Here is a 23,497-nt window from a genome sequence, read left to right on the forward strand (position 1 = left end):
GTCCAAACTTTTCCATTTTTAATTCAAGAGGAACAGATAGAAGGCTCTAAATATTTTATTGTATTAATAAATTATAACTTGGCATCTCTTGGCTGATCCCGTAAGGGTTCGACACGTTATAGAAAACAATACATTTCCTCACTAGTTCAGTTCACAAATTAAAAGGTCAGGCACCCATTAATTTTTTTCAAACGAATGGAATTGGTTCAAAATATTTAATCAAGATATTGAAGATATTTGTTTAAATTTAATATAAGAAATCAATTAATAAGTTTTCTTACGTGACTAAAATCTACGTAACATAACGAAAACATTACGAAGACAATGAAATAATGAGACAGTTATCTTTAGAAGTCAAAATTCCTTTTTTTGACTCCACTGGTCAATTTCACTGACCTCCAATCTGTCATCAACACGTCTAGAACATTACGTGGCTGAAATAAAGGGATTTTTCCTGACAACTTAAAAATAATGTTTGTTTCTTACGCTTTTTGACCCTTCTTCGATAGATTTTGAACCTTCAAGTGATGACGAATCTGTGGATGGAACACCATGGAAAGTAACTCGTTTGGGAGTTTGTTGTTGGGGTTTAGCGGATAGTTGTGATTTTAGGATACCTTGATTTTTTTCTTCGATTTCGATCTCTTGTACGTTGGTTTGCATTGCAATAGGTGTTATTTGCTGTTAAATGTTCCGAAGTAACTATTGGATTGATTATAAATTAATTTATGGATTGATTAAAAACCGACCATGTCAACATCCTGTTCCAACGTTCTTTCTTCTGAACCATTCGTCTCAACTGTGCTTGGTTTCTGAATCAACTTTTTAATTCTTTCAAATCTTTTCTTCACTGATTTCCATTGCAATTTGTGGCCTCTTAGTTCACATTCGAATTCTAAAAAACACTTAATGTTTTTTCTAAAATTATAGGTGTAAGTTTCAACTCTGCCTTCAATTTGCTTTTCATAATCTTGGGTTCTGATCAGCTTCTCGTTCAATCTGACTTGTTGAAATTCAATTAAAGCGTTTTGATACTGTATTTGTTCTTGTAACTCTTTAACCTTCATTGTAGATGCTTGCTCCATCTTCGCACGTTTTACCTCAAACTCTAAAGAAAGTTTTTCCTGCTGCATTGTCATCTCTTCGAGGCTCTTAGCAAGGGATTCATTGACTTTATGATGCTCTTCCAACTGACTTTTTAGTGCCACACGTTTCTGAGCAACAACGAAAGTTTTATGTTGTTGATCGGATATTTTATCTTGCTTTGCAGTCAGTTGGGTTTTTTTATCGAAAAGTTTGCGTAGAAGCTCTGCTTTTTTGTCTTTATTCTTATGTAAAAGATCAGATGTTTCTATGATTGCCTAAAAATATGTTTCATTGGAAACTGAATTCAGTTTTATCGATTCAATAAAAAGTTGTTTAGTAGTTTTTTTTTGTGTTGAGTCACTAATATTCTACTGGTAAAACTGCTTTGTGATCTTTTAATGAAATTTTATAACTGTCAATACCTATTTATGGCGAATATTTTGCAAAACATATCTTTAACTTCATGATTGGTGCTTGTACCAACATCTCATTGGATAACTCTAAAAACAAAAATTGTTACCTTATGGTATTTCGGAAAATAAAAACCGCTTTTGAATTGCATGTTCTTGAGTGAGTAGAAAACCATTGGTGTAGGAAACTTCGATGTAATCCATTTACTTTTAAATCATAATACATATACATATTTATATTGACAACCAGATATCACAACAAAAATTATTGAGGATTTTTAGTACCTTAATTATCAGAACTTACCTTAACACAGTTATTATTCTCCTTCAATCTGTCTTGAAGTCGTTGTTTTATCAATTTTAACTGCTCTACCTCACTTTCGATAGCCACCTTCCACTTTGACGATTCTTCTTCAATATTTTTTTGTACTTGTTCTACTTTTTCTTTGAAAGCTTGAAATTGAATGTCCTTTTCCGACACTCTGCCTTTCATTTCTTCTACTTTTTTCGCCACTCCTTCGTCATTTTCAAGTAAGCCCGTAAGTTCTTCGGTTAGTTGATTTATCTGGGAAAGTTTCCTGGATTCTCTATAATAATTGAGGTATAATTAATTAGCGTATGCGCTTTTCAATTTGCATTACACACATATCTTGCATTGTGGAAAAGGTTTCTTGAAAAGTGTCATCTTTAGTTTTCAATAACTTTTTTTTTGTATTGAATTTTTCTGAGGCAGCACAGATTTTCAAATGCACCTCATGCATTTCTCGAAATGTTTTAAATATTAGTTTTTTTATATTGTTCACTTGAATTTTCCTAGCTCTTAGGTTCTTTAGTGCATTGACTTTCAGTTGATAACTGCTATTCAATTCTTGGCTTTTCTGAAAAGAAAACTTTTGGAAGACCAGTCGCAGAGATTTGAATATTAACTGACTAATGCCAATTGTTGATTCAGTTGTGGGTCATGCGAATTTGACAATATTTCGATATTTTCTTCAAGTCCTTTAATTTTTGCTTTGGATTTGAACAATTTTGCATTTTGTGCTTTCGCATATTTCATTCTATCTTCGATTGCCTTCTGCTTGAATTTAACATCCTGGGAAATTTGCAAAATTTTTTCAACCTCGTTTTTCAAAGAAAGTACCTTTTCCCCAGCTCTTTCGAAAGATTCCTTAATATTGAACAAACATTTCCTTAGAATTCCGTTTTATTTTTGAGTTAATTTATTACCAGAACTTGCTTTCTACACTCAGTAGCATAATACAACTTTTTATCGTATTCTCCCTTTTCTATTCCTAATTTTTCAGTTTGTTTTTGTGCCTCGGCGATTTGTACGTCTTGCTCCGAATGTTGAAAATCCAAATAGTTTTGTTTTAGTTCCACATTCACCTATTGAGATTTACAAATAAAATCATTATTACTTAATATACACTGCGCGTTACATTAAGTGCACCTGCATTATTGGTAATTTTTTAATATTTCTAGATAATAAAAAAAAAAGGTGCACAATTCGGTTGAAATAATTGAGATGTTTATTTTAAAATATTGGGACAAAAAATACAAAAATGTATTTTGATGATTAAATAATCGTAACTACCTTATTTGTTACTGATCCTTGCTGGATAGTTTTTATGAATATAGCGGTCATATCATGTCTGTAGAATACTTTGGAAGCTTGTTCCAACGAAGTAATGGTATCATTTTCTGAAATTCAGATAGTAGTGTAACTCAAAAATACCTACACATTGCGTTACTTAATTATATTGATTTATCGAATTATACATTCTGTTTAATATATTCTGTGGTGATCATCGAATAATATATGCGAACCGAATAAAAACAAGATCGTTTTTAATCCGCAGCTTACCTCCCCGTATTCTCCATAAGCCCACAAGCTGGCTTCAGTCTCAAGCCTGACTTGTGAAAATTAACTGATCGTTATCCTTAGTTAAGTTACCTACATATAACGATACTTTTTATTGGTAATATCGATTGAAATACCTATCTACAGAACGAAAAATTTTTGAGTATAACTATGTAAATATGCACTAAACTTGGAATAAAGGCAAATACTTCATTAGAGCTCCCATATAATATTAAGGTACATATTACATATGTTGTATGCACATATGTATATTGGAAATGATTTGTGTGCGTAGATGAAATTTATATGCATTGTATATACATCCCGTGCGTTGTATTATATGCATTGTATAACACTATTATTAACAAATTTCTAAAGCAAAACTTACCCACATCCATATTTTTCAAATAATTAAAGGGCTTTTAAAAGAATATCAAACGATTGACCTCCGAAGAAATTAAAAATGGCCGAAATTAAATAAACGTCAAGAAGCGGAAGTGGAAGCTTCTAGGTAATTATCAATTGTTTCCAGAAGCTACTGGATATATTGCACGTAATTAGTATTTGCCCAGTTCCGGAAAGAGACTTTTTTACTTTATCTACTCAATAAATTCATAGTCATGTGATTAACTATATAATATTTTATACGCTGTCATATGGTTTTGATTGACCAGAAACATTGACAAAAGTAAATAGGCTTCGCGCCATAATTGGAAAATAGAGCATATAGACAAGTGAATAAAAATTGTTTGTTTTCTTTCACTGGATGTTAAAGCTATTTACAGTATATTTGGCGTAAGTATTGTAGCATGAGATTTTCATGCAAACCCATTTGAAATCATTTCGGAAAATCCTTAAATGTGGAAGATAACTTTGTCCTGAAAAATCGATGATGAAAATTCGTGATATCTCTATATTTCGATGTCCAGTGCAGTCTGCGATCTCTTCAGCGTAATTGTGCAATGTGTGGGAATCTCGGGCTTCACTCGTTCTTCAGTCACGATCTAGCCGCTCTTCGGTGATACACCGCGTCCTATCTTCCATAAATATGTATAAGCAGCGTGCTTTATGGTTTTGACTTTTTACCGCCTTTTGCTGACTTTATTTAACATTCCTCCAAGTGTTTGAAGCTGAGTTTGTTCATTTACATGTAGATACAAATGGGCAAGTATTTTGATTTTTTATATAGTAGCGAATGATGTGTTAAATAAACCGTTTGGTGGTTTTTCTGTTTTAAAAGAAAAATTTTCGAAATCTATACGCAATTAACAAGAGGCAATATCGCGCGAATCAAGTATTATAGCAGGTTTTAAGGAAACAACTTAACTGCCCACATTGCCGATGATACATTAATCACTTTAACGTGTAAACAAAAGTGTGGTAATAACTGACCTGGAAATTATTGAGAATTGTGGAATGAAAATAAGTAATAAAAATGGCGATTATCAGTTATTAGTATTCAGGTAAACAGCTATTAAGCAATAAAAACCACTTCTGGTTTTCAGAGTGGAAGCCCATTTTTATACGAGTGGAAGACAGATTAACTAACGAAGCTTAATTAGAACGAGAAGCAGTGAATGTCTCTATGCGATATTAAGAGTTTGCCATATGTAGATTTTTGTTTGGGAAAATGATGATAATTACAGCTCAGCAGCGAACTGACTTTCTTATAAATACAGTTTGATAAATTATAACGATTTGTAACGGACGCTCATCCAGTCCTATATAATTACTATATTTCATATTACACTACAACGTCTATAACACCAGATTCGGTAAAGGCAAAAGAAGATTTCCATTTAGAGGCATCACTGCAATTACCTTATCCTATGTTGGGCATAAAAATGTAGCCACCGGATAAGTTTTTATGCGCCAAGCTATTCAAACATGAAAGTGGAACTAATAAAATTACCAATGCCTTTAACACATTAATACACTGATGTAACACACCTAAAAATTCCTTTTTTTCCGTCGCCGCGCGTAAGTGTCCATCTTGAGACGTTTTATGGGTGTATGGTCAGAGATACGAGATTCTTTTAAGTCGATCGACAAACAAATCGATATCCAGGATGTCCTTTTTTAGGCGAGCGATCTGGTAATGTCTCAGTTTGAGCTTTTCGAGCGCTTATTAGGTAACGCCTGGCTGAAATTCTTGCAGTTCTTAAGTCTCCAAATAGCTTTTCTGATCTCACACAGAACACTTTTCGAACCACTTCCACAAATCAACATGTCCCAACTCTCTCACATAAACTGTTAATATAATATATATAAACTCCCTAATAATAGTAACTGTATGTTCTAACGCCGAGTGGTCAGATTTTTAGATCATTAAAATCTGTTCGAATACCCATAATTTTTGTGCGTTAGGAAATGTTAATTTGCCGTCACCTACCGCTGGTTTACGGGAGGTCCTCCTTTCCTTTTTGTCATTCATTTAGTAATTAGTGGCACGCAGCGGTACGTGAAAATTTACGCAATCCAATACAGATATTCCTGAGCCTTCATTATTACTTATCTGAAATAACTTGTCTAATAAAACAGCAATTTTATATGCCTAGTTATAACTAATCTTCCTTTTATGTAACATTAGTGAATTAACCACTTATATCATTTAAAGTGGCTCTAGAACGAGTCGGATTGAAAAGGCCTAAACATTAATTGCCTCGAGTTCTAATGGAAAAAAGTGGTTTTATGACCAGGGAAGTCTGCACGTACACTTGACAGGGCATGCATTTATTGGAATCTCATACGCACAAGCTCACTTTTTGCAAAGCAATTAGTAATACAAATGTACTTACTTTATATCTAATTCAATTGAGGTTGAGTAGTAAAGCCTGGAATAGGTATAGTAGAGCATGTAACTATTCATGATTTTTTCAGAAAATTATAGAGGTTTATTTGCTTTTTAAAAGTGGAAAATAATAAAAAGATATTATGAAAGGTGTCCGGTGAAAGTCAGTTTTATAAAAAATTAGCATATTTCCGAAGAGTTCCCATTGTATATTGGGTATTACTAAATTGATTGAATATTGATCATACCACAATTCTAACAAGTCACCTCGTCTAAAATATATATGGTGGTCAGCAATGTAAACATAGGGCGTTGATTGAGCAACTTACTCTTTCTAATCAAAAGCCTGATAGATAGGTAGGTAATAGATGAAGTTATCCAAAACATGCCTCTTGTATTTTAACACTTACTGAAAGTTTTGTTAAATGATCACTATAATATACCTATAGTAGTTTTTGAGACCTAAACTTTTTGTTACAGTTTTATTATGGCTTCAATTAAGACACACAATACACTGAAAACGTTGCAATTAACTTGGAAAATTCGAACAACAACTATAGGACAACATGGGACAGCACACATCTAAAAGTTCCAAAGGTCTATATCTACCGCTTTTCTTCAATTATAAAAATCACAGCACCTCGCCGAAGCCCCTGGAACCGATAAAATTCCAGTATAATTTAAGTAAGAAGAATAATACATTCATCAGAGTAAAAAATGTGCTGGGAGGAGTAAAAAAGGAGTGCAAAAGCTGCGCCAGCAGTGAACAGACATCGGACAAATTGCCTCAGAAGCTTGTGGTAACAGATGTGCCATTTTACTGGAGCGAGACGTCAAAGTGTAATTATGGGCGAGATAATGGAATCAAGTACCAACAAGGACCTACAAGAACTACTAGTGAGCCGAATTTAAGGGTGCGAAGTGGAGTGAGACGTAGGCGTGAGAGAGAGGAACGTCAGAAGAGGAAATCAGGGCAGTTTGGATATGAAATACAGGATGTTGATGAGTTTCTGTCGAAGGTAACGTGTTCTTTGTCTCACTTATGATTTTTATGAAACAGTAGTTTTGAAACAGTATTTCATAAGATTAGAGAACCGCCATAACAAAAATAAAACTTGATGTTGGTTTCAAAAAACCAAAACGTTGTCTTGAAATTTAACTTACACAAGCATATTTCACTTAAAAAATTTTTCTAGAAAAGTTCTTGCAGATTTCGATTATTTTCTAAAATAAGGTCATATGATGGTTTGTGAAAATATACTATTTTGGATACTTATGTATATTGAATATACAAATTTCTCAAAAATCTGAGCAGCTAAGGCCACGTCGTTTCCGTCATTACGTTACTAACATAATTATCTAGAATTTTTCCAATTTAATTGACCTCGAAACTGTGTATTATATTATTACAATTTACCAATACTCATTTACATTTTCAAATGAGAAGGAAAAATAAGGATATGGGTCATTAAGGTAGCGGACATTAAAATCCCGGAGTTTTATACAAAATATCTTTACTGCAGCTCAAAATGTAACACTGTGGGAAAAATTGTAGCGGTCAGCATGACGTACGAAATTTAAGAAACATCTTAAAATAAGTACAGTTTAAAACCTCTACATGTCTGTTTCTCCGACTGACCAGGGTTGATTGCGGTGAAGCAAATTATAGGGTCATCCCAAAAACTAAACCGCCATATATTTTTCGGAGACGTCCGAATCGGCCCATTTCATTCAAGAACTGTCTTAAGTTACTTATACAACAACTCGAATAGGGCAATATTCACTTGAAAATCTTTCCGACGTTTAAGGCGATTAATCTTGAGAAATTTAGGGAAATCTGGGGACCTCTCGACCTCCGAGTCTGAAAGATATAATTTAGAGATTAATAAATATCGATAAGGAATTCCACAATTGCGGGTCGTGGGTGGGATATCAATATGGACAATTCCGACGGGTGTGTTATTAAGTCTGTTGAACAGGTAGTATTTTGAGCCAATGATGGTAATTTAGTGCTTGTTTTCAACATTCCGGGGTGAGCCGTATGGGAACGCCATTATTCGCTAATTCCTTGTCCAATCTGGTTTTACTGGTACCTCATACAACATTGTAGCCCCGCTTTTGATGTACCTAATTGAAGACTTTCTTAGGCTACGCTCGAAAAACCTGCGAATATTCCAGTGGTATTGGCGTTTCCGAGTATTCTTTATCAAACTCGGGTCACAGGTTACCAAGCAGAAATAGCATTGCCCTTGGGGATGGTCGTTAATGCCATATTTCGCAACCAAAATTGGCTGTATGTACAAACGCCCCATGCCGAGGAAGGATATTTGGCTTATACTGCATGTTTACCTTTAGGTAAGTTAATCGAGGATATTGTTTGAGTTAGTAAAATGGTGATAGGTTAAGTTTTGCGGTATGTTATTATGCTTTGATTACACCCAGTATATATAATTTATATTGTCTTCAAGGTATTATTCCACCGAGAGACAACGAGAAGTGTTCACCATGTTGGGAAAGATCAACGGATGTATTTCCAAAACCATCAGGTAGCGTCACGGATACGGAAAAAACTAGTTACAAATTAGAGAGAGAGGACAATGAGTCATACTGTCCAAACACGCGTTTCAGGGCGGCGTTTAGCACTTGTGGGGAAAAAAGTGTAGACAGACTGTATTTGAGAGCGGCTGCTATGGCCAAAGGTAATAAGAACTAACTTTTTTATCTTGCTGATTGTTATTTCAAGTAACTAAATTTGTTTTATAGAAAAAGGAACTAGACGCACCCTACTCGTTATAAATGAAGACTTCAACTCAATAGAAAACAACTGTCTTTCTGTAACGAAAAACGACGTAGTTTTCCTCCTAAACGCGCAAACAAACGGCTGGTTTTATGTAAAAAATAAGGAGGGTCGGGAGGGTTTCATTCCATCTGTAATTGCAGGCCATGGATTTTTATAGAAAATGTGGCTACAAGTTTATGTATAAATTTATTTTTATCAGAAATCGGTAAAATAAAGAACACGTCAACTGAAGCTAAAAATCTGAGAAATTAAAATTTGAACTAAAGTTCAGTATAAAGACAATTGCTGATCTACGTACATAAAATTTAGGGAAATATCTATTTTAGGACTAGAACCGGCAATACACATGATTTTATGCGGCTCGTCTTCGATAACAACGCTGTACGTTGTCGGTCCACTTGTTGGAATTTCTGTAACAATATCGCCATTGAAACTGGCCTGGTAAAAAAGCTTGGATCGACCTATGAGAGTTTTAACTCATTAACGTACACCAATTTTTAAAAATCATTCGACATACCCCCACCAAACACTTTGTCCTCGTATATTTGGGCCACATGAATACCTTTATCGTCAATGGGGAATATTGTAGAGTTTGTCAGAAAACGATAGTGATACAGAGTAAGGCGTGGACCTCCACCACAAACCTGAATAATGTAATTATTAGATATTCTAACCTTTGTAGAGAAAAATCACTTTTAAATTTACTAAGATTAAAGTGAATTGAGTTATGTCGACTCAAATACTAAAATTTTAAATCCAAAAAACTTACTATATAATCATCATTGCAATCAATAGCTCCAATCCACTTCCCCACTTCGGTTCTACCGACTTTACTATTTAAATGCGGTTCAATTTTTTCAGTCACCTTGTTTATTCTGGTATCCCAAATATTAACTATACCATCTTCACCGCCAGAAAGTAAATTGTTGTTGCTGCTGCAATCAACCCACGTCAGAGTAAATGATTCAAAATATGCAAATTCTTAAAATAACTTGCTTTTTACATAAGCAGTAGATGTAATCTGAATGACCACTAAGAGTTTTCAAAGTTTTTCTGTTCTCTATATTAATGGCATATATATTCTGGTCCCCACAACCTGCGTAAATCACGCCTGATTCCTGATCAAAAACCATTGCATTAACTTCTGCTTTATTGAAGTCATCTTGGCCTGAGGAAAGTTCTATTGACCAGGCAGGATTAATGGTCTTATTCAAGCCTAATGAAAAAAATCCAGTTTGATACAATACAGGGTACTTCACATAACTGTTTCATTAGAAACTTTTGGACTGGTAACTATTTTTAATTTTTTAAATTTTGGGGTTAAACTAATATAGATGCACTATATTTAAAAAATATTTTGAAGGTCATATTACTTCTGGTTGTACTGGAAGTCAAAGTCAACTTCCTTATTTTAATTGAAATACCTGGTGTATTTTTTGAATTTAGGGATTGACCTGATTAAATTCTTATTAGATGTCTCTATACCTAAACATAACTGTTTCGAAGATATTTTGATTTAAAAGAAAAATCTTTCTAAAACACCATTTCTTCAAAATGTAAAATTCTTAGCTATTATTAAAATTGGCTATATGAAAAAATGTTAACATCTTAACCATGTTAACATAGTAGATTAGGTTAACGAGAAAAGTTTTTAGAAATGTTATACAAGGTCTCCAAAAAATAATTTTGAAACTTTAAACTTTGAAAGCAAAAAAGTTGCTTATTTTAAATGGAACAATCCATATATTTTTACATTTCTAGATTCTAAATTCAATTCTGAATAGATTTCTACTAAATATCCCTATACCTAAAATTAATGCTTTTGTACTAATTTGTGATTTTTTAATATTAGACAATAATAATTTGAAATATCTTAGTTGTTATCTTAGTTGGCTTTTAAAAGAATATGGCTGCTTTTTGATAAAATGCGTTAATGCAATTGTTAGTTTAATAAATTCGCTCATCAGTTTAGAATCATGACCTTTAATAGTAATCATTCAAATAGTAATATTTTTAATTTATTCTTTATTCATGCAGAGTGTAACAAAATTTTGGGGAGAACTTGCCGTAAATGGAACGAAAGATATCCGCATCTTTCGAAAATCACAAAGAACAAATTTAGGAAATTGGAATAAAATTTTTCAAGACACAAAAAAGTGGAAACTAAAAAGTCTTACTCTAGACCTGTCGTCAATAACGAAGATAATGAAATCTCCAATTTAGGATATTTTAATGGAAATCCGAATTTTTCTGTTTGAGCTGTTTTCTAATGATTTAGACTCGTACTTTTATTGCTATTAATGATAGCAATTGTTTATCTTCAATTAATGATTTTTACAAATTTATCATATTCATTAATTCAGAGGATTATAAAAAAACATAGAATGTATCCTTATTCTTATAAAATTTTAGATATTTAGGCCGGAAGACGAAGTTAAAAGAATTGAATTTTGGGAATTTATGCTTGTTCATATTCAGGAAGATCCCTCATTTTTCCAAATATAATATGGATAGATGACGCAAAATTCTCAAAAGAGGGATTTATAAATAGAAGAAATCTTCATTATTGGGCAGAAGAAACTCCTGGAATATTCAAAGAGGCCCGTTATCAAAATAGTTTTAGCGTCAATATGTTTGCAATGATTATGAACAATGAAGCGAAATATTTTATATATAACGAAAACTTAAACACTTTAATAACTTAATAATAAACTTAATATTTAAATTTATTAAGAGGTATTGTCTCCGACTTTTTGGACACTTTATCTCTTAATATGCCATAAACTGTTTAGTATCAAATGGACGGTGCACCGGCTCACTCTTCCCGTGGTGTTTATGAAGGGATGAATCGGACGTAACGGATCATGAAAATGGCCACCAAGATCATTCGACTTGACGCCCCTAGATGTCTTTTTATGGAGTCATGTAAAATTTCGTGTTTATAACGTTTCCATAAAAAGCAAAGCATATCTTTGTGATGAAATTTGAGGAGCTTTTGAAGAACTTTACCTCGTTCAATTAATAAAGTGGCCCAACATGGAGTTAAAAAAAGAATTCTGAAGTGTTTAGAAGTGAATGGGGGTTATATTGAAAATTTATTTTAATTTAATTTTATTTCAATTTCATGGTGTATTTGTTACACTTTGCATGAATAAAGAATAAATTTAAAATATTACTATTAAAGTTCATGATTTTATAAGGTGTACAAATAAATTTCCGACGTTTGACAAAACATGGCCCCACCAGAAGATTACTTTGAAATTGCCAGATGTAAAATGAACTATCGCAAATTTGGTTATCTAGTAACAACAAAACCTTAAAATATTAGTGACTCCTTATCAGCATCACATAATTTGTTTCGTTTAATAATGTCAAGTTTTGCGCCGAATAAGCGTTTGAAGAGATTTGCACCTGAGGCACATCAATTGCTTGTAGAAGCATATGGTAAAGCTGCCTTAAGTAAGAGAAGTTGTCGTGAGTAGTTTCACAAATTTAAAAACGGTGAATTTCTCGTGGAAGATAAAGAACACAGTGGAAGACCTAGAGTGTACGAAGATACGGAACTGGAAGTATCCTTGGCGGAAGATTCATCCCAAACCCAAAAAGAACTTGCACTTACATTAGAAGTGACTCAACAAGCAATTTCGCATTGTTTAAAAGTGTTGGGAATTATTCAAAGACAGGGAAATTGGGTTCCTTACGAATTGAAGTCGAGAGACGTTGAACGCCAATTTTGCATGAGTGAAATGTTGCTTGCCAAGCATAAAAAAAGGTCTTTTTTGCATCGAGTAGTCACTGACGATGAAAAATAGTTCCACTATGATAACCCAAAGAAGAGAAAATTATGGGGACCACCTGGCCATGCTTCAACATTGACGGCCAAATCAAATATTCATAGAAAAAACCTCATGATGTGTAGTTGGTGAGATCTGCTTGGTTTCGTATATTAAAAATTGCTCAAACCGAACACATCCATTACTGGAACTCTCTACCGAACACAATTAATGAGATTGAGCCGAGTATTCAAGGAAAAAACGCGCCCATTACTATTCCAGACAACAAAAAAAATGCTTGTCTGCATGTTGCAGTATCGGTCAAAACCTATTTGGAAACACTTAATTGGGAAGTTCTACTCCACCCGCCATATTCATCAGACTTTGCCCCGTGAGATTATCACTTATTCCAGTCGATAGCACATACTTTGTCTGAGCAGTGCTTTACATCATATGAAGATACTAAAGATTGGGTTGATTCATGGATAGTCTCAAAAGATGAAGAATTCTTCCAACATGGTATTTGAATGCTGCCAGAAAGATGGGAAAAAGTAGTGGCTAGCAATAAACAATACTTTGAATAAAACATAATACACCATTCTTTCTCAATAAATTCCTAATTTTTTATATCAAACGGCGGAAACTTATTTGTACCCCTTATAAACTGATGAGTGCACTTGTTAAACTGACAATTTCATTAACGCATTTTAACAAGAAGCAGTCATACTCTTTTCAAAGCCTACTAAGATATTTCAAATTATTATTGTCTAATATTAAAAAATCACAAATTACTGCAAAAGCATTAATTTTAGGTATAAGGATATCTAATAAGAATTTAATCAGGTCAATCCCTAAATTCAAAAAATACACCAGGTGTTTCATTTAAAATAAGGAAGTTGACTTTGACTTCCAGTATAACCAGAAGTAATATGACCTTCAAAATATTTTTTAAATATAGTGCATCTATATTAGTTTAACCCCAAAATATGAAAAATTAAAAATAGTTACCAGTCCAAAAGTTTCTAATGAAACAGTTATGTAAAGCTTCCTATATAAAGATTCAGAGTAACATTTTCCTTTATCTGGTCTAAAACTGCTTTATTTTTTACCTACCTTTAATGTTTTTCCACAAATAGGCATGGATTTCTCCATAAGCACCAACTAGTAAATGATTAGGAGTTGAGATTAAGCTATTTATTTGATGCCCTCGCTTAACAATAATTCGATTCCTTGGAATAAGTTCATCTTTAGTAATATTACCTTCTGGATTACCTATAATCAAGAGGCTGAAAATGACATCAAAAGTCTTTGACTCATCGTACAGCTCTATGTATGCCAGGCATATATGAATGTGCATTAATAGTTATCTTATTTATGGGGTACGTAATTAAAATTTTTTATATATCGATGCCATTGATGGCAGTACTTCTTAGCACCTATTTAAATCTGTATAGAGATAACCGATACTCACTTAAACACAGAAAGAGTTCCATAAATATCTCCGACTATAAGGAAATTTCCACATGGACTGAAGACTTGTGAGAGCACTGTGTTATAATAATCCTTGTTCAGTTTATTTACCATCGTTAAAGATTAGTTCTAAAAAGCACTTAATTCGGAATCGGGAACACGAATATGTGAATTAATATTTGAATTATGAAAATCCCTAACCTCAAATAACAAAGCAGTAAACAGTTTGGATTTTGATAGTTGACAGTTATTGGGACTGTCGGGTTTATAGGTGTTTGCGTTTACCGATGGGGATTCGGGGTAACGCGGCGTACTGTTGCTGCTAACGGGGTAATCTATGTTTCCGTTACGAGGTGAGCACGCTAAAGGGACCAGTATTCTAACCCGGCCAATATACTAGTCCTTGATACAAAATACGCGCTGATACTGCTCGACTATCTTTATTTACACAAAACTATTGCTACGTTTATTATCACAGTCTGTATGTACTATACGGAGGGTGATAATCGTGGTACCTTTTTCGAGAGAGCTAAGAGTAAAAGTAAAAAGTGAGAGAGCTTTTAAGGGTCGTTTTGAGTTTATATAGCTAACCAACCCTTTCGCTATTTCCGCCCCTGCTACTCGTCAACTGTCACTCCTGTGAGTGTCACTTGTCGGTGCAGGTTTTCGGAGTGAACTACTCTCGAGTGTACAATGCACCACAGGACCTTGTTGGCATTGATGACCTAGAAAAATTCGGCAGATGGCGCTGCTAAATATTTTCTTGCCATAGTTGTAGCTAGTTAAACACAAAGTTGGCGTGAGCTATAGAGTCGTAATAGACTTTAACCTTTTTCAGATGTATCCTACGAGTATTTGCATTCATCTTCATTAGAACTTTTTAGTTCAGAGACTGTCAGTTTATTTAAAATATATCAAAATATAATATCATTTAGGTATAAAGAAGAAATTGTGTAATTGCGATTGACGACACAACATAGACACATTCAAGGCACATTAATTACAATAGTTCCTAAGGTATAGTAATATATGGCAGCAAAAGATTCTTATTATAGAGGCGTATGATTCTACTAAATAATAAATAAACATAAAAATACATAAAAGTAACACTTATAATCTAGTTGTATGACAAATATGTAGATACGTCTAATTTCGTGTTATTTATAATAAATATCTTCCAATTTGGTAAATTTTTAAGCAATGTTTTTAAAAGCTCGCGGTAAAGTGACTTAAATGCACGCATTTGCGAGCTGAGGGTGGTAGCGTTTCGCCGCACACGTGCATTAAAAAAAATTCCACAAACAAAACAAAGTGGAATCTGTCAGTGTCAAAACTCCTTGAACATCAATCAAGCCGTGGCGCACTCGAGGCAAAACTGCTCACCACTCGTGTGCACGTAAAAAGTTTTCCGCCCTTTCAAGGCCTCACCGATGATGAATTAAGAGAACTCTCAGCAGATAAATACTTGTTATGCATAATTCACGCAAGTGTAAGGAAACATCTAATTTTGTATAAAATTCGTGAAAAGAATTCTGAACTGACGTACCTACTTGCGTATATCTGTAAAATGTTCCAATAATAAATTATTAATAACAATGTTAAATTCTTAAAAGCTAAATATAAAATTAAAGTACATCGAATAGGTAAGTCCAATGGTAAATCAAACAGGGTCCATGTTGCTCTCATCAAGTTCAAATTGAACGTTATAGTTCAGGCTTTAGAGATCCACGAATTTCATTTAAGTTAGTAGTCATAAGTGGAATAATTTCCATAATAACTGCATAAACAGGTTTAAATAGGTCTATTGAGGTTTGTTGTAAGCCACAAGGCGTCCCTGATTGACTTAATTTTAACTATTACATAGTCACCTATAATTTTGGTATAACGGACGATTTACAATCCCCTGTAACTTCTTTGTGCAAAAATGGTGCTTAGGAGGTAAACGGCGGAGTTGACAAGTCCAATGATCTAAACACAATATTTTGATTGAAAATATGATAATGGAAATATGTAAACTTCTTACCGCTGCGGCAAAATATGGCTCATAGTCATTGGAATATGATCGCTTTTTATGGTTGACTTCGATAATAAAGGTTAGGCTGGCAGCTAAGAGGAGGATGAAGGCAAAACCATGATACACAACTTCCTAAAATGGGTATAATTTCATCTTTACTTGCATTGCAAGACAATTTTCATAAACGCTTCGTTAGACATATACAGGGTGTACTATATCATCATGGAGAAATTTCAGAGGGGATAGTACTTTGAAAAATAATAAAAAATACTAATAGATTCATGGCCAAAAACGCACCATTTTCGATATACAGGGTGGTATAGTTTCACTTTTTTTTCATTTTTTGCGTTTTTCTCATGTATACCTTGAGTTAAATTTTTTAGATTTCGTACACTTATTTTCTTTAAGACCTTTTATACCAAAATGTCAAAATCGTCTGTAGTCAGACATATACAGGGTGTTATGTTTTTTTGGGTTATATACTATTTTTGCTTTGTATCTTTTCTTGGAACACCCTGTATCAATTCTAATACAAAATTTAAATATCTTCTTCAATCCTTTAGATTTTCGGTCTCTTGCAGTATTTTTGTATTTTCCACCGTCTTCGTAGAATTTGCAAAAATATCCATCACTGCAAATTCAAAATGCAAAAATAGGAAAAAAATAACCATGCAGCTTAGTTATCGATTATCTGAAGCAATTTATAATATTTCATCAAATTTCTTAAAACAAAAATAAGTCTGAACAAAAACTAAATTATAAAAACTGTTGAAAATGTCCTTGAAAAATATGACAGTGTGCTACTCTGTACATCGAAAATGGTGCGTTTTTACCATGGGACTATTAGAATTTTTTTATTATTTTGAAGAATACTATTGCTCGCTGAAATATTCCCATGATGATATGTTACACCCTGTATAAAACACAGCGAAGGTCGAAGTGTTATATCTGATTACTAATTCCCTTGTAGCAAACATTAGATTCAAATTATGATAATTGGTTTTGTAGGAAAATATGTTATTTATATCGTTAACCTTGCACTTAGGAATTTAAACATTTTCTTATTTGTTTTTAAAAATGTGTATAGGTAAATATACAATGCGATTTAGTTTTAATGTGCGTTCTTCAAGAGAAAGAAAATCAGCAATGGTAGGAAAGTGCAAAGTAGCAAGTATTTTTGTAAGAAAACTTTTTTAAAAAAACAAGTCAGGCCTTCTTTTGCCGCTGCAATGTTTTTTGTGGTCTGCCCTAGATCTACCTTAGACATTCGCCACCACTGACATTCATTAACTAAAATTGCCAATTTTTCGTTATATTAAGTTAAACAAGTTAGACGTGAAGAAGGCCATGAAAGAATTCAAGAGACAGAAAAGTTCCTGAATTGAATTTGAAATGAATGAATGAATTGAATAACAAATTTGAAATTTTAACCAGTAAAAATTAGTAGCGTACTGCATAAATATTAGGGCAGTAAAATTTTTTTTAACTAAATGCTACACAGCAAGGTAATTCTGCCAAGAAAAAATAATTCCTTTTTTTAGAGTTCGTTCGCAAGCTTGCTGGGCTACAAATTGACTCCTCTTCTAAAAAATTACTAATTATACTTACATATATCGTCTTAGAGATTATCGAAGAGGTGGAAATTGAAATAAGACAGGACAACAATAGCAAAAATGTCCCAACCAGGAAAGTCACGGCCATCAGCAGGAAGAAAGTTTCGGGTGTTTGGGTAAAATTGCTGTACCTTTGGTAGTAGTACGATACCAGCCCTACAGTGACGATACCCAAAATCTGAAAAAGACATAATTTTATGACTCAAGTTCTGAGCATAACAACTGATATGTCTGAAACCCATTTACATGTATCGCTTTAATAAAGGTCACTGAATTTCCTTGCAGTTTTCGGTCAGGGCTATCAATATCTCGTTTCTCAAATGGACATGACCAAATGCGGTTGTGTAATGCGAAATTTTTCAATGCAAGGTTGTAGGTTGATGATTTATTTCAATGGTTCATCAATCGTGAATTTTTTCTTCTTACCAATTCGGCAAATTTCAGAATGCCAGGCCACGTTTTGATATATCCAGTGTTTATAATAATAGCGGAAGTGGTTGTGGTTGTGGTGGTCCTGGTCACTGTTACGCTGTGCGACATGGTGTCGGTTTATCTGAAATTATTGAATTATTTAGTTTTGCATGTTGAAATTAAGAAAGTCGTTGTATTTAGGAGAATATTTTGAGTTGAATTTAGGAACGTAGGAAAGATGTAACTCTACACCTTTTCGCTGTCTCGCCAACAACAAAAATGGTCATCAAAATTGGGGTTATCTGGAAGCTTCAACGCAGTATCTGATTTGGTTTAAAATATACAGGGTGTCCCGTAAACCTTCGACAATACTTCGCCTGATGAAAGGCCCATCCTTGAGAAGTCAGAAAATGAAAAAATAGCATTAATGAAAATAACATAGATGTCAAGATATTTACACTTTTTTCAAAATCGACAAAAACTGACATAACTTGATATTTCGTATTATCACTGTTACATCACTCCATATAGAAAAGCAAAATTTCCGTATTAGTTTCGTCAATGATCATAGGTCAAAAGCGTATCAAAAGATTTTACATGTATGCTCCGGATTTTTAAAAAACATCCTTATTTTAACGTAGTCCTTAGAACTCCACTTCTGTTATGTAACTTTTGCTCTCTACTGTAGCAAAGGATGTACAACTGTCTTGAAGCCCATAGACTCAAAAAGTAGCGCCATTCTTCTAGATTCTGAAATAGTATAATAAGTACGTATTCCTTAAACAGTAAACATTTGTTAGACCTGTTAGATGAAATAAGTACAATTTTTCCAATACATTACAATATCGTTTATTTACGCTACTAATGAAAATTAAAACGAAGTAATACTAATTAATGCCAAAAAAACTTAAAGCAAGTGTTCAAAATGTCCCCCATTGGCTCTTATGCACGCTCGGCATCTTTGTATAAACGATCTTTTTATTGAGCGATATTGAGTTTCGTTAATTTCCTGCGCTGCTCTAAAGACCTTTTGTCTTAGCTCTTTGCGTGTGTTGGCTAGCCGTGTGTAAACTTTTTCTTTCAAACAACCCCAATAAAAAAAATCCATTGGATTTAAATCCGGCGAGCGTGATGGCAACAAAATAGGTCCTTGACGTCCAATCCATCTATCAGGAAAAACGTTATTTAGGTGTTCTCTCACAACCAGTGCATAGTGGGCAGGACAGCCGTCATGTTGGAACCACATTTGTCTTCTTATTAACAGAGAAACGTCTTCAAGTAACACTGGTAACTGATTCTGCAAGAACTGCAAATAATTTTCAGCATTTAAATTTTCAGGTAATTCTACTGGTCCTATAATTTTGTTGTTGATTATCCCTGTCCAAACGTTGATTTTAAATTGATGCTGAAAATTATTTTTCCTAAAGGCATGGGGATTCTCTATTTGTCAACTGTGAAAGTTATGAATGTTGAAAATACCACCTCGCTTGCAAGAAGACTCATCTGTTCAAAGAATGTCGAAAAAATCGAAAAAAGTTGGATCTAGACGCATTTTACGTAAAATTCGTCTACTAAAATCCACTCTGTGTTTGAAGTCTCTTGGAAGAAGAGCCTGCACTCTTTGGACATGATATGGGTGCATTTGATTCCGCTTTAAAATTCGATGTACAATCGATTTTGGAATAGCTGGCCGACGTTCGATGTCTCGTACTGACATGGTTGGATCCCGATGTATTTCTCCCAACACCTGTTCATCATCAACCACGTGAGGTCTTCCTTCTCCAGCACGTCTTCCTGGCAATCTTCCTTCAGAATAGACGTTGTGCACAGTGAAAACGCGTGGTCCAGGATGATTTCGAAATGGAAATCGTTCTCGATAATGTATTGAAGCATTACTCGCACTACCTCCACATTCTCCATAGATAAAATGAATTTCTGCATATTCGCGAGAGGTGTACTGCACAAAGGGCATGATAAGGATAAAGAGTAATCCTATACTAGGATAAACTCTAAAAATTACAAAATAATTAACAATAAAAATTGATAGATGTCAAAATTTGTAGTTGCGTAAATAATGCAATAAAAACAATCGAGATGCGCTGCATGAAGGTGATGTGATGTGCTTTGCAAGTTAATAAATTGCCATTAACCGGTATTGTAATGTATTGGAAAAATTGTACTTGTTTCATCTAACAGGCTCAAGAAATATTTACTTTTTAAGGAACAAGTACTTATTATATCATTTCAGAATCTAGAAGAATGGCGTTACTTTTTGAGCCTATGGGCTTCAAGACAGTTGTACATCCTTTACTATAGAAGAGAGCAAAAGTTACATAACAGAAATGAAGTTCTAAGGACTACGTTAAAATAAAGATGTTTTTTAAAAATCCGAAGCATACATGTAAAATTTTTTGATATGCTTTTGAACTATGACCATTGACGAAACTAATACGGAAATTTTGCTTTTCTATATGGAGTGGTGTAACAGTGATAATACAAAATATCAAGTTATGTCAGTTTTTGTCGATTTTGAAATAAGTGTAAATATCTCGACATCTATGATATTTTCATTAATGCTATTTTTTCATTTTCTGACTTCTCAAGGATGGGCCTTTCATCAAGCGAAGTATTGTCGAAGGTTTACGGGACACCCTGTATAATAAATTTTGCAAAATTACAGCATTAAACTCTATTTTTAACAATTAATTATTGTTTTTTCTCCAATCGATTACACAACTGTGCAGAAGACAGAATATACAGGATTGTTTATTTAATTTGAATAACTAAATAAATGCACCATTGACGTGCGCAAAAAAAGGTTTGGGGGGAAAACGTGTACACGACCCCCCATTTTCCCCATTGTTTCTCTAAATTTCTTTACTCAGATCATAGGAAATGTGTGCCGAATTGAATTATACATCACTGCAAAGTTTCATTAAAATACATTAAGAAACACCCAAGTTATTAACAAAAGTATTTTTTTACTAACTTCAACACCCTGTACAATGAGTATGAAGCGCCAAAGAAAAAAGTGCCATAAGGAAAGTCTAATTATTTTCGCATAAGGAATCTCAGGTGAGCGGATTGGTGTAGACACCCTGTATATATTACTCGCTCATTAATTGAATTGGAGTATAGTTTATTACTATTCCTCTATGGAATAATAGTAATTGACAGTTACCCATTTTTAAATTGATAAAATGTATTTCAGTCTGGCCAAGCGAACAGTTTAACATTATATTAAGGCACAAGTTCAGTGACTATGTGCCTATCTACCTAAGGGTTTTTCTGTCCGCATAAGTCCACTTCTCTAAATTTCACTACTAGTGATGTCACCGAGTGCACTGCTCTCACTAGAAATTTTTACCATAATTTTTTATATGTTCGGAAATTCAAATGGGAACACCCATAAAGCGTAAATGAGATTCTTAAAGGAAAATTATGTGCAGTCAAAATCTGGGTCACCCCTTCCCCAATTTTTCACACCCTGCTTTTCGGTACTTAAGCGTTTTTCAACAGAATTTATGTAGCAAAATTGCGCTTTTTTTGGTGTAAAATATGTGATTATCAGACGCATTATTTGCATTTCATAATCGGCCCATTATTAGATTTGTTGACTCATAATAAGTCATTGATCGACCTACTTATAAATTTAAATGATAATTTATTAAAATTAATTATTTCTGAAAAACATAGATCAAGAAACTAAATTTTTCCTACGGCAACGCTTAAATGGTTTCAAAACATGAGCGGATTCGTATAAATTTAGAACGATGACTTCAGCTTGAGCCTTATCAAGGATATATTCAATCAATCATAAAATTTTACTATTAGGTAGTATTTGTTGCAAAAGCCTTTTGTAGATGATACGATTAGCTGCCTCGTAACGATCATTAAAGATGAGATCATAAAGGCCGAGATGAATGATTTTTTTGGAAACAATTTAGCTCAGACTCTTCTCAAAATCACCCTCCTTTTGGCCTGAAATTTGACTGGACAAATCCGCTGACTGAGGAAAATATAAAATATCTCTCATTTTCAGAGCATACTTCCATTGCTTCACGAATTCATCTGACCAACACCCACTTCAAGCGGTTGCATCTTAAGGCTAAAAATAACGCAAATGTGATTTCGGCAAACAACATGATGCTCCATTATGTCATCCTCTAAAAACAGGGAATACTGTAAACATGAAAATATGAACAGCACTTTAATAAAGACAATTGGATGTGCTAATTAGTCGACTATATATGTTGTAAGATGCTATTTCAGTGATTCAATAACACGGCGTCACGGATTTTATCGTTTATTTACGCTATGAGCGATTGTTATGTTGTATTTTGCTCTTTTGTAAAAATTTGTGTATTATACTTCCACATATTTTGCTCAACTCTGGGGCATTTGATTGCACGCTTTCTATTTCTGGCGCCCATAATCGGAGTTATAGAAATTCAATGGTGACGCCTTAGAACTTTGGGCGGCGTCGCCATTCCGCTTAAGCTCATTTTTAAATCTGTTTATCAATAATTAACACTTACATTATAAAATTTAGATCAAAATCACACACACACACACACACACACACCCGCGTCACCTTCGCCGTTTCCAAAAGAAATGAACTGTCCTGTCCGAAAATAAACCCGCGAATTTCTGTGATTCAACGCTCGGTTCAGATCGATATAACGTCCCAGACTAGCTTTCCCTCAATTCATCGAATTAAAGCTTTTATAAGTTCCAGTTTTTTAACCGGGAGATAAGCAAATCTCACAAATAAACACATATGTAAAAAAAACCACGGACTGGTGTAGGTATATGTGTGATGCAACGTGAGATCGTGTGGTATGAAATGGTATAGGTAGTAAGTTCACATACCTAGTCGTTGGAAATTATGCTTTGATGGTCTCTCTCGGAGAGGAAGGAGTGGGTGGTCGACTAACTATACAATAGGTCTCGCACTCTGGCCCAATGTAGGCCAACGAAATCATCGCAATATGTTGTGGAGTTGGCCTATTTTTGTTTTATTGTTTTGTGCGTTTGGTAAATTGAGTTGAAAATTTATTTTCTAAAATCAATTTGGATGGTGTTTAGTATTTTAAAGTCCAATAGACGGGTGTCTAATTCCAGAACCATGGACAATGCAAAAAAAAATCAAATTTGGAGGGTATGTTATACATTATGTGAATCTACAGGGTGTTGCTTTTTCTAGGGACTGCCCTTTTTTGAGCAAAAATTTCGCTTGTATTTCGCCATTGGCAGTTTATTATTCTT

General features: G+C 33.8%; 5 protein-coding genes across 7 annotated transcripts; 1 reads left to right on the plus strand and 4 right to left on the minus strand.

Annotated features, from left to right (window-relative positions):
• Positions 1–347: 347 nt before the first annotated feature.
• Positions 348–2,101, minus strand: LOC136410108 (uncharacterized). The gene is made up of 4 exons (XM_066392074.1): positions 1,801–2,101; positions 750–1,361; positions 487–681; positions 348–434 (listed from the first exon to the last, which is right to left on the minus strand). The coding sequence occupies exons 1-4, from the start codon at positions 1,987–1,989 to the stop codon at positions 348–350; spliced, it is 1,083 nt and encodes a 360-aa protein (XP_066248171.1). The 5' UTR covers positions 1,990–2,101.
• LOC136409911 (uncharacterized) lies at positions 2,101–3,816 on the minus strand. The gene is made up of 5 exons (XM_066391765.1): positions 3,746–3,816; positions 3,091–3,197; positions 2,724–2,882; positions 2,428–2,664; positions 2,101–2,374 (listed from the first exon to the last, which is right to left on the minus strand). The coding sequence occupies exons 1-5, from the start codon at positions 3,753–3,755 to the stop codon at positions 2,108–2,110; spliced, it is 780 nt and encodes a 259-aa protein (XP_066247862.1). The 5' UTR covers positions 3,756–3,816; the 3' UTR covers positions 2,101–2,107.
• A 2,817-nt stretch (positions 3,817–6,633) lies between these two features.
• LOC136409836 (uncharacterized) lies at positions 6,634–9,105 on the plus strand. Its single transcript, XM_066391642.1, has 4 exons — positions 6,634–7,167; positions 8,296–8,503; positions 8,617–8,847; positions 8,912–9,105. The coding sequence occupies exons 1-4, from the start codon at positions 6,715–6,717 to the stop codon at positions 9,103–9,105; spliced, it is 1,086 nt and encodes a 361-aa protein (XP_066247739.1). The 5' UTR covers positions 6,634–6,714.
• Positions 9,106–9,115: 10 nt separating this feature from the next.
• Positions 9,116–14,361, minus strand: thoc6 (THO complex 6). Of its 2 annotated transcripts, none has more exons than XM_066391644.1 (6): positions 14,193–14,361; positions 13,835–14,007; positions 9,945–10,164; positions 9,718–9,883; positions 9,466–9,592; positions 9,116–9,409 (listed from the first exon to the last, which is right to left on the minus strand). In XM_066391644.1, the coding sequence occupies exons 1-6, from the start codon at positions 14,303–14,305 to the stop codon at positions 9,216–9,218; spliced, it is 993 nt and encodes a 330-aa protein (XP_066247741.1). In that variant the 5' UTR covers positions 14,306–14,361; the 3' UTR covers positions 9,116–9,215. The 2 variants fall into 2 exon arrangements, with proteins under 2 accessions (XP_066247741.1, XP_066247742.1); XM_066391645.1 differs by having other exon boundaries at positions 13,835–13,993; positions 14,193–14,344.
• Positions 14,362–15,061: 700 nt separating this feature from the next.
• LOC136409997 (CKLF-like MARVEL transmembrane domain-containing protein 8) lies at positions 15,062–23,031 on the minus strand. 2 transcript variants are annotated; one of them, XM_066391887.1, is made up of 5 exons: positions 22,768–23,031; positions 18,245–18,371; positions 17,814–17,996; positions 16,215–16,337; positions 15,062–16,159 (listed from the first exon to the last, which is right to left on the minus strand). In XM_066391887.1, the coding sequence occupies exons 2-5, from the start codon at positions 18,356–18,358 to the stop codon at positions 16,085–16,087; spliced, it is 495 nt and encodes a 164-aa protein (XP_066247984.1). In that variant the 5' UTR covers positions 18,359–18,371; positions 22,768–23,031; the 3' UTR covers positions 15,062–16,084. The 2 variants fall into 2 exon arrangements, with proteins under 2 accessions (XP_066247984.1, XP_066247985.1); XM_066391888.1 differs by lacking the exon at positions 22,768–23,031 and adding an exon at positions 22,240–22,637.
• Positions 23,032–23,497: the final 466 nt, after the last annotated feature.

The sequence above is a fragment of the Euwallacea similis genome, chromosome 7, assembly GCF_039881205.1.
Source record: "Euwallacea similis isolate ESF13 chromosome 7, ESF131.1, whole genome shotgun sequence".
NCBI lineage: Eukaryota > Metazoa > Arthropoda > Insecta > Coleoptera > Curculionidae > Euwallacea > Euwallacea similis.

Bases quoted from the DNA above. Each gene is read 5' to 3' on its own strand.
- thoc6 (XM_066391644.1), bottom strand. From the start codon at position 14,305: ATGGTAAATAAACTGAACAAGGATTATTATAACACAGTGCTCTCACAA. The intron at 10,165-13,834 runs GTAGGTAAAAAA...TTTTTTCATTAG, and splicing joins TTTGTGGAAAAACATTAAAG to GCTTGAATAAGACCATTAAT. The intron at 9,593-9,717 runs GTAAGTTTTTTG...TACATTATTCAG, and splicing joins ATTGCAATGATGATTATATA to GTTTGTGGTGGAGGTCCACG.
- LOC136409997 (XM_066391887.1), bottom strand. From the start codon at position 18,358: ATGTCGCACAGCGTAACAGTGACCAGGACCACCACAACCACAACCACT. The intron at 17,997-18,244 runs GTAAGAAGAAAA...TGTCTTTTTCAG, and splicing joins TTCTGAAATTTGCCGAATTG to ATTTTGGGTATCGTCACTGT. The intron at 16,338-17,813 runs GTAAGTATAATT...TACCCATTTTAG, and splicing joins TAATCTCTAAGACGATATAT to GAAGTTGTGTATCATGGTTT.
- LOC136410108 (XM_066392074.1), bottom strand. From the start codon at position 1,989: ATGAAAGGCAGAGTGTCGGAAAAGGACATTCAATTTCAAGCTTTCAAA. The intron at 1,362-1,800 runs GTAAGTTCTGAT...ACATATTTTTAG, and splicing joins AGAATAATAACTGTGTTAAG to GCAATCATAGAAACATCTGA. The intron at 682-749 runs GTCGGTTTTTAA...AACATTTAACAG, and splicing joins TGGAACAGGATGTTGACATG to CAAATAACACCTATTGCAAT.
- LOC136409836 (XM_066391642.1), top strand. From the start codon at position 6,715: ATGGGACAGCACACATCTAAAAGTTCCAAAGGTCTATATCTACCGCTT. The intron at 8,504-8,616 runs GTAAGTTAATCG...ATTGTCTTCAAG, and splicing joins TACTGCATGTTTACCTTTAG to GTATTATTCCACCGAGAGAC. The intron at 8,848-8,911 runs GTAATAAGAACT...TTTGTTTTATAG, and splicing joins AGCGGCTGCTATGGCCAAAG to AAAAAGGAACTAGACGCACC.
- LOC136409911 (XM_066391765.1), bottom strand. The intron at 2,883-3,090 runs GTAGTTACGATT...AAATCTCAATAG, and splicing joins AAGGATCAGTAACAAATAAG to GTGAATGTGGAACTAAAACA. The intron at 2,375-2,427 runs GTCAGTTAATAT...TTTTCTTTTCAG, and splicing joins TGAATCAACAATTGGCATTA to AAAAGCCAAGAATTGAATAG.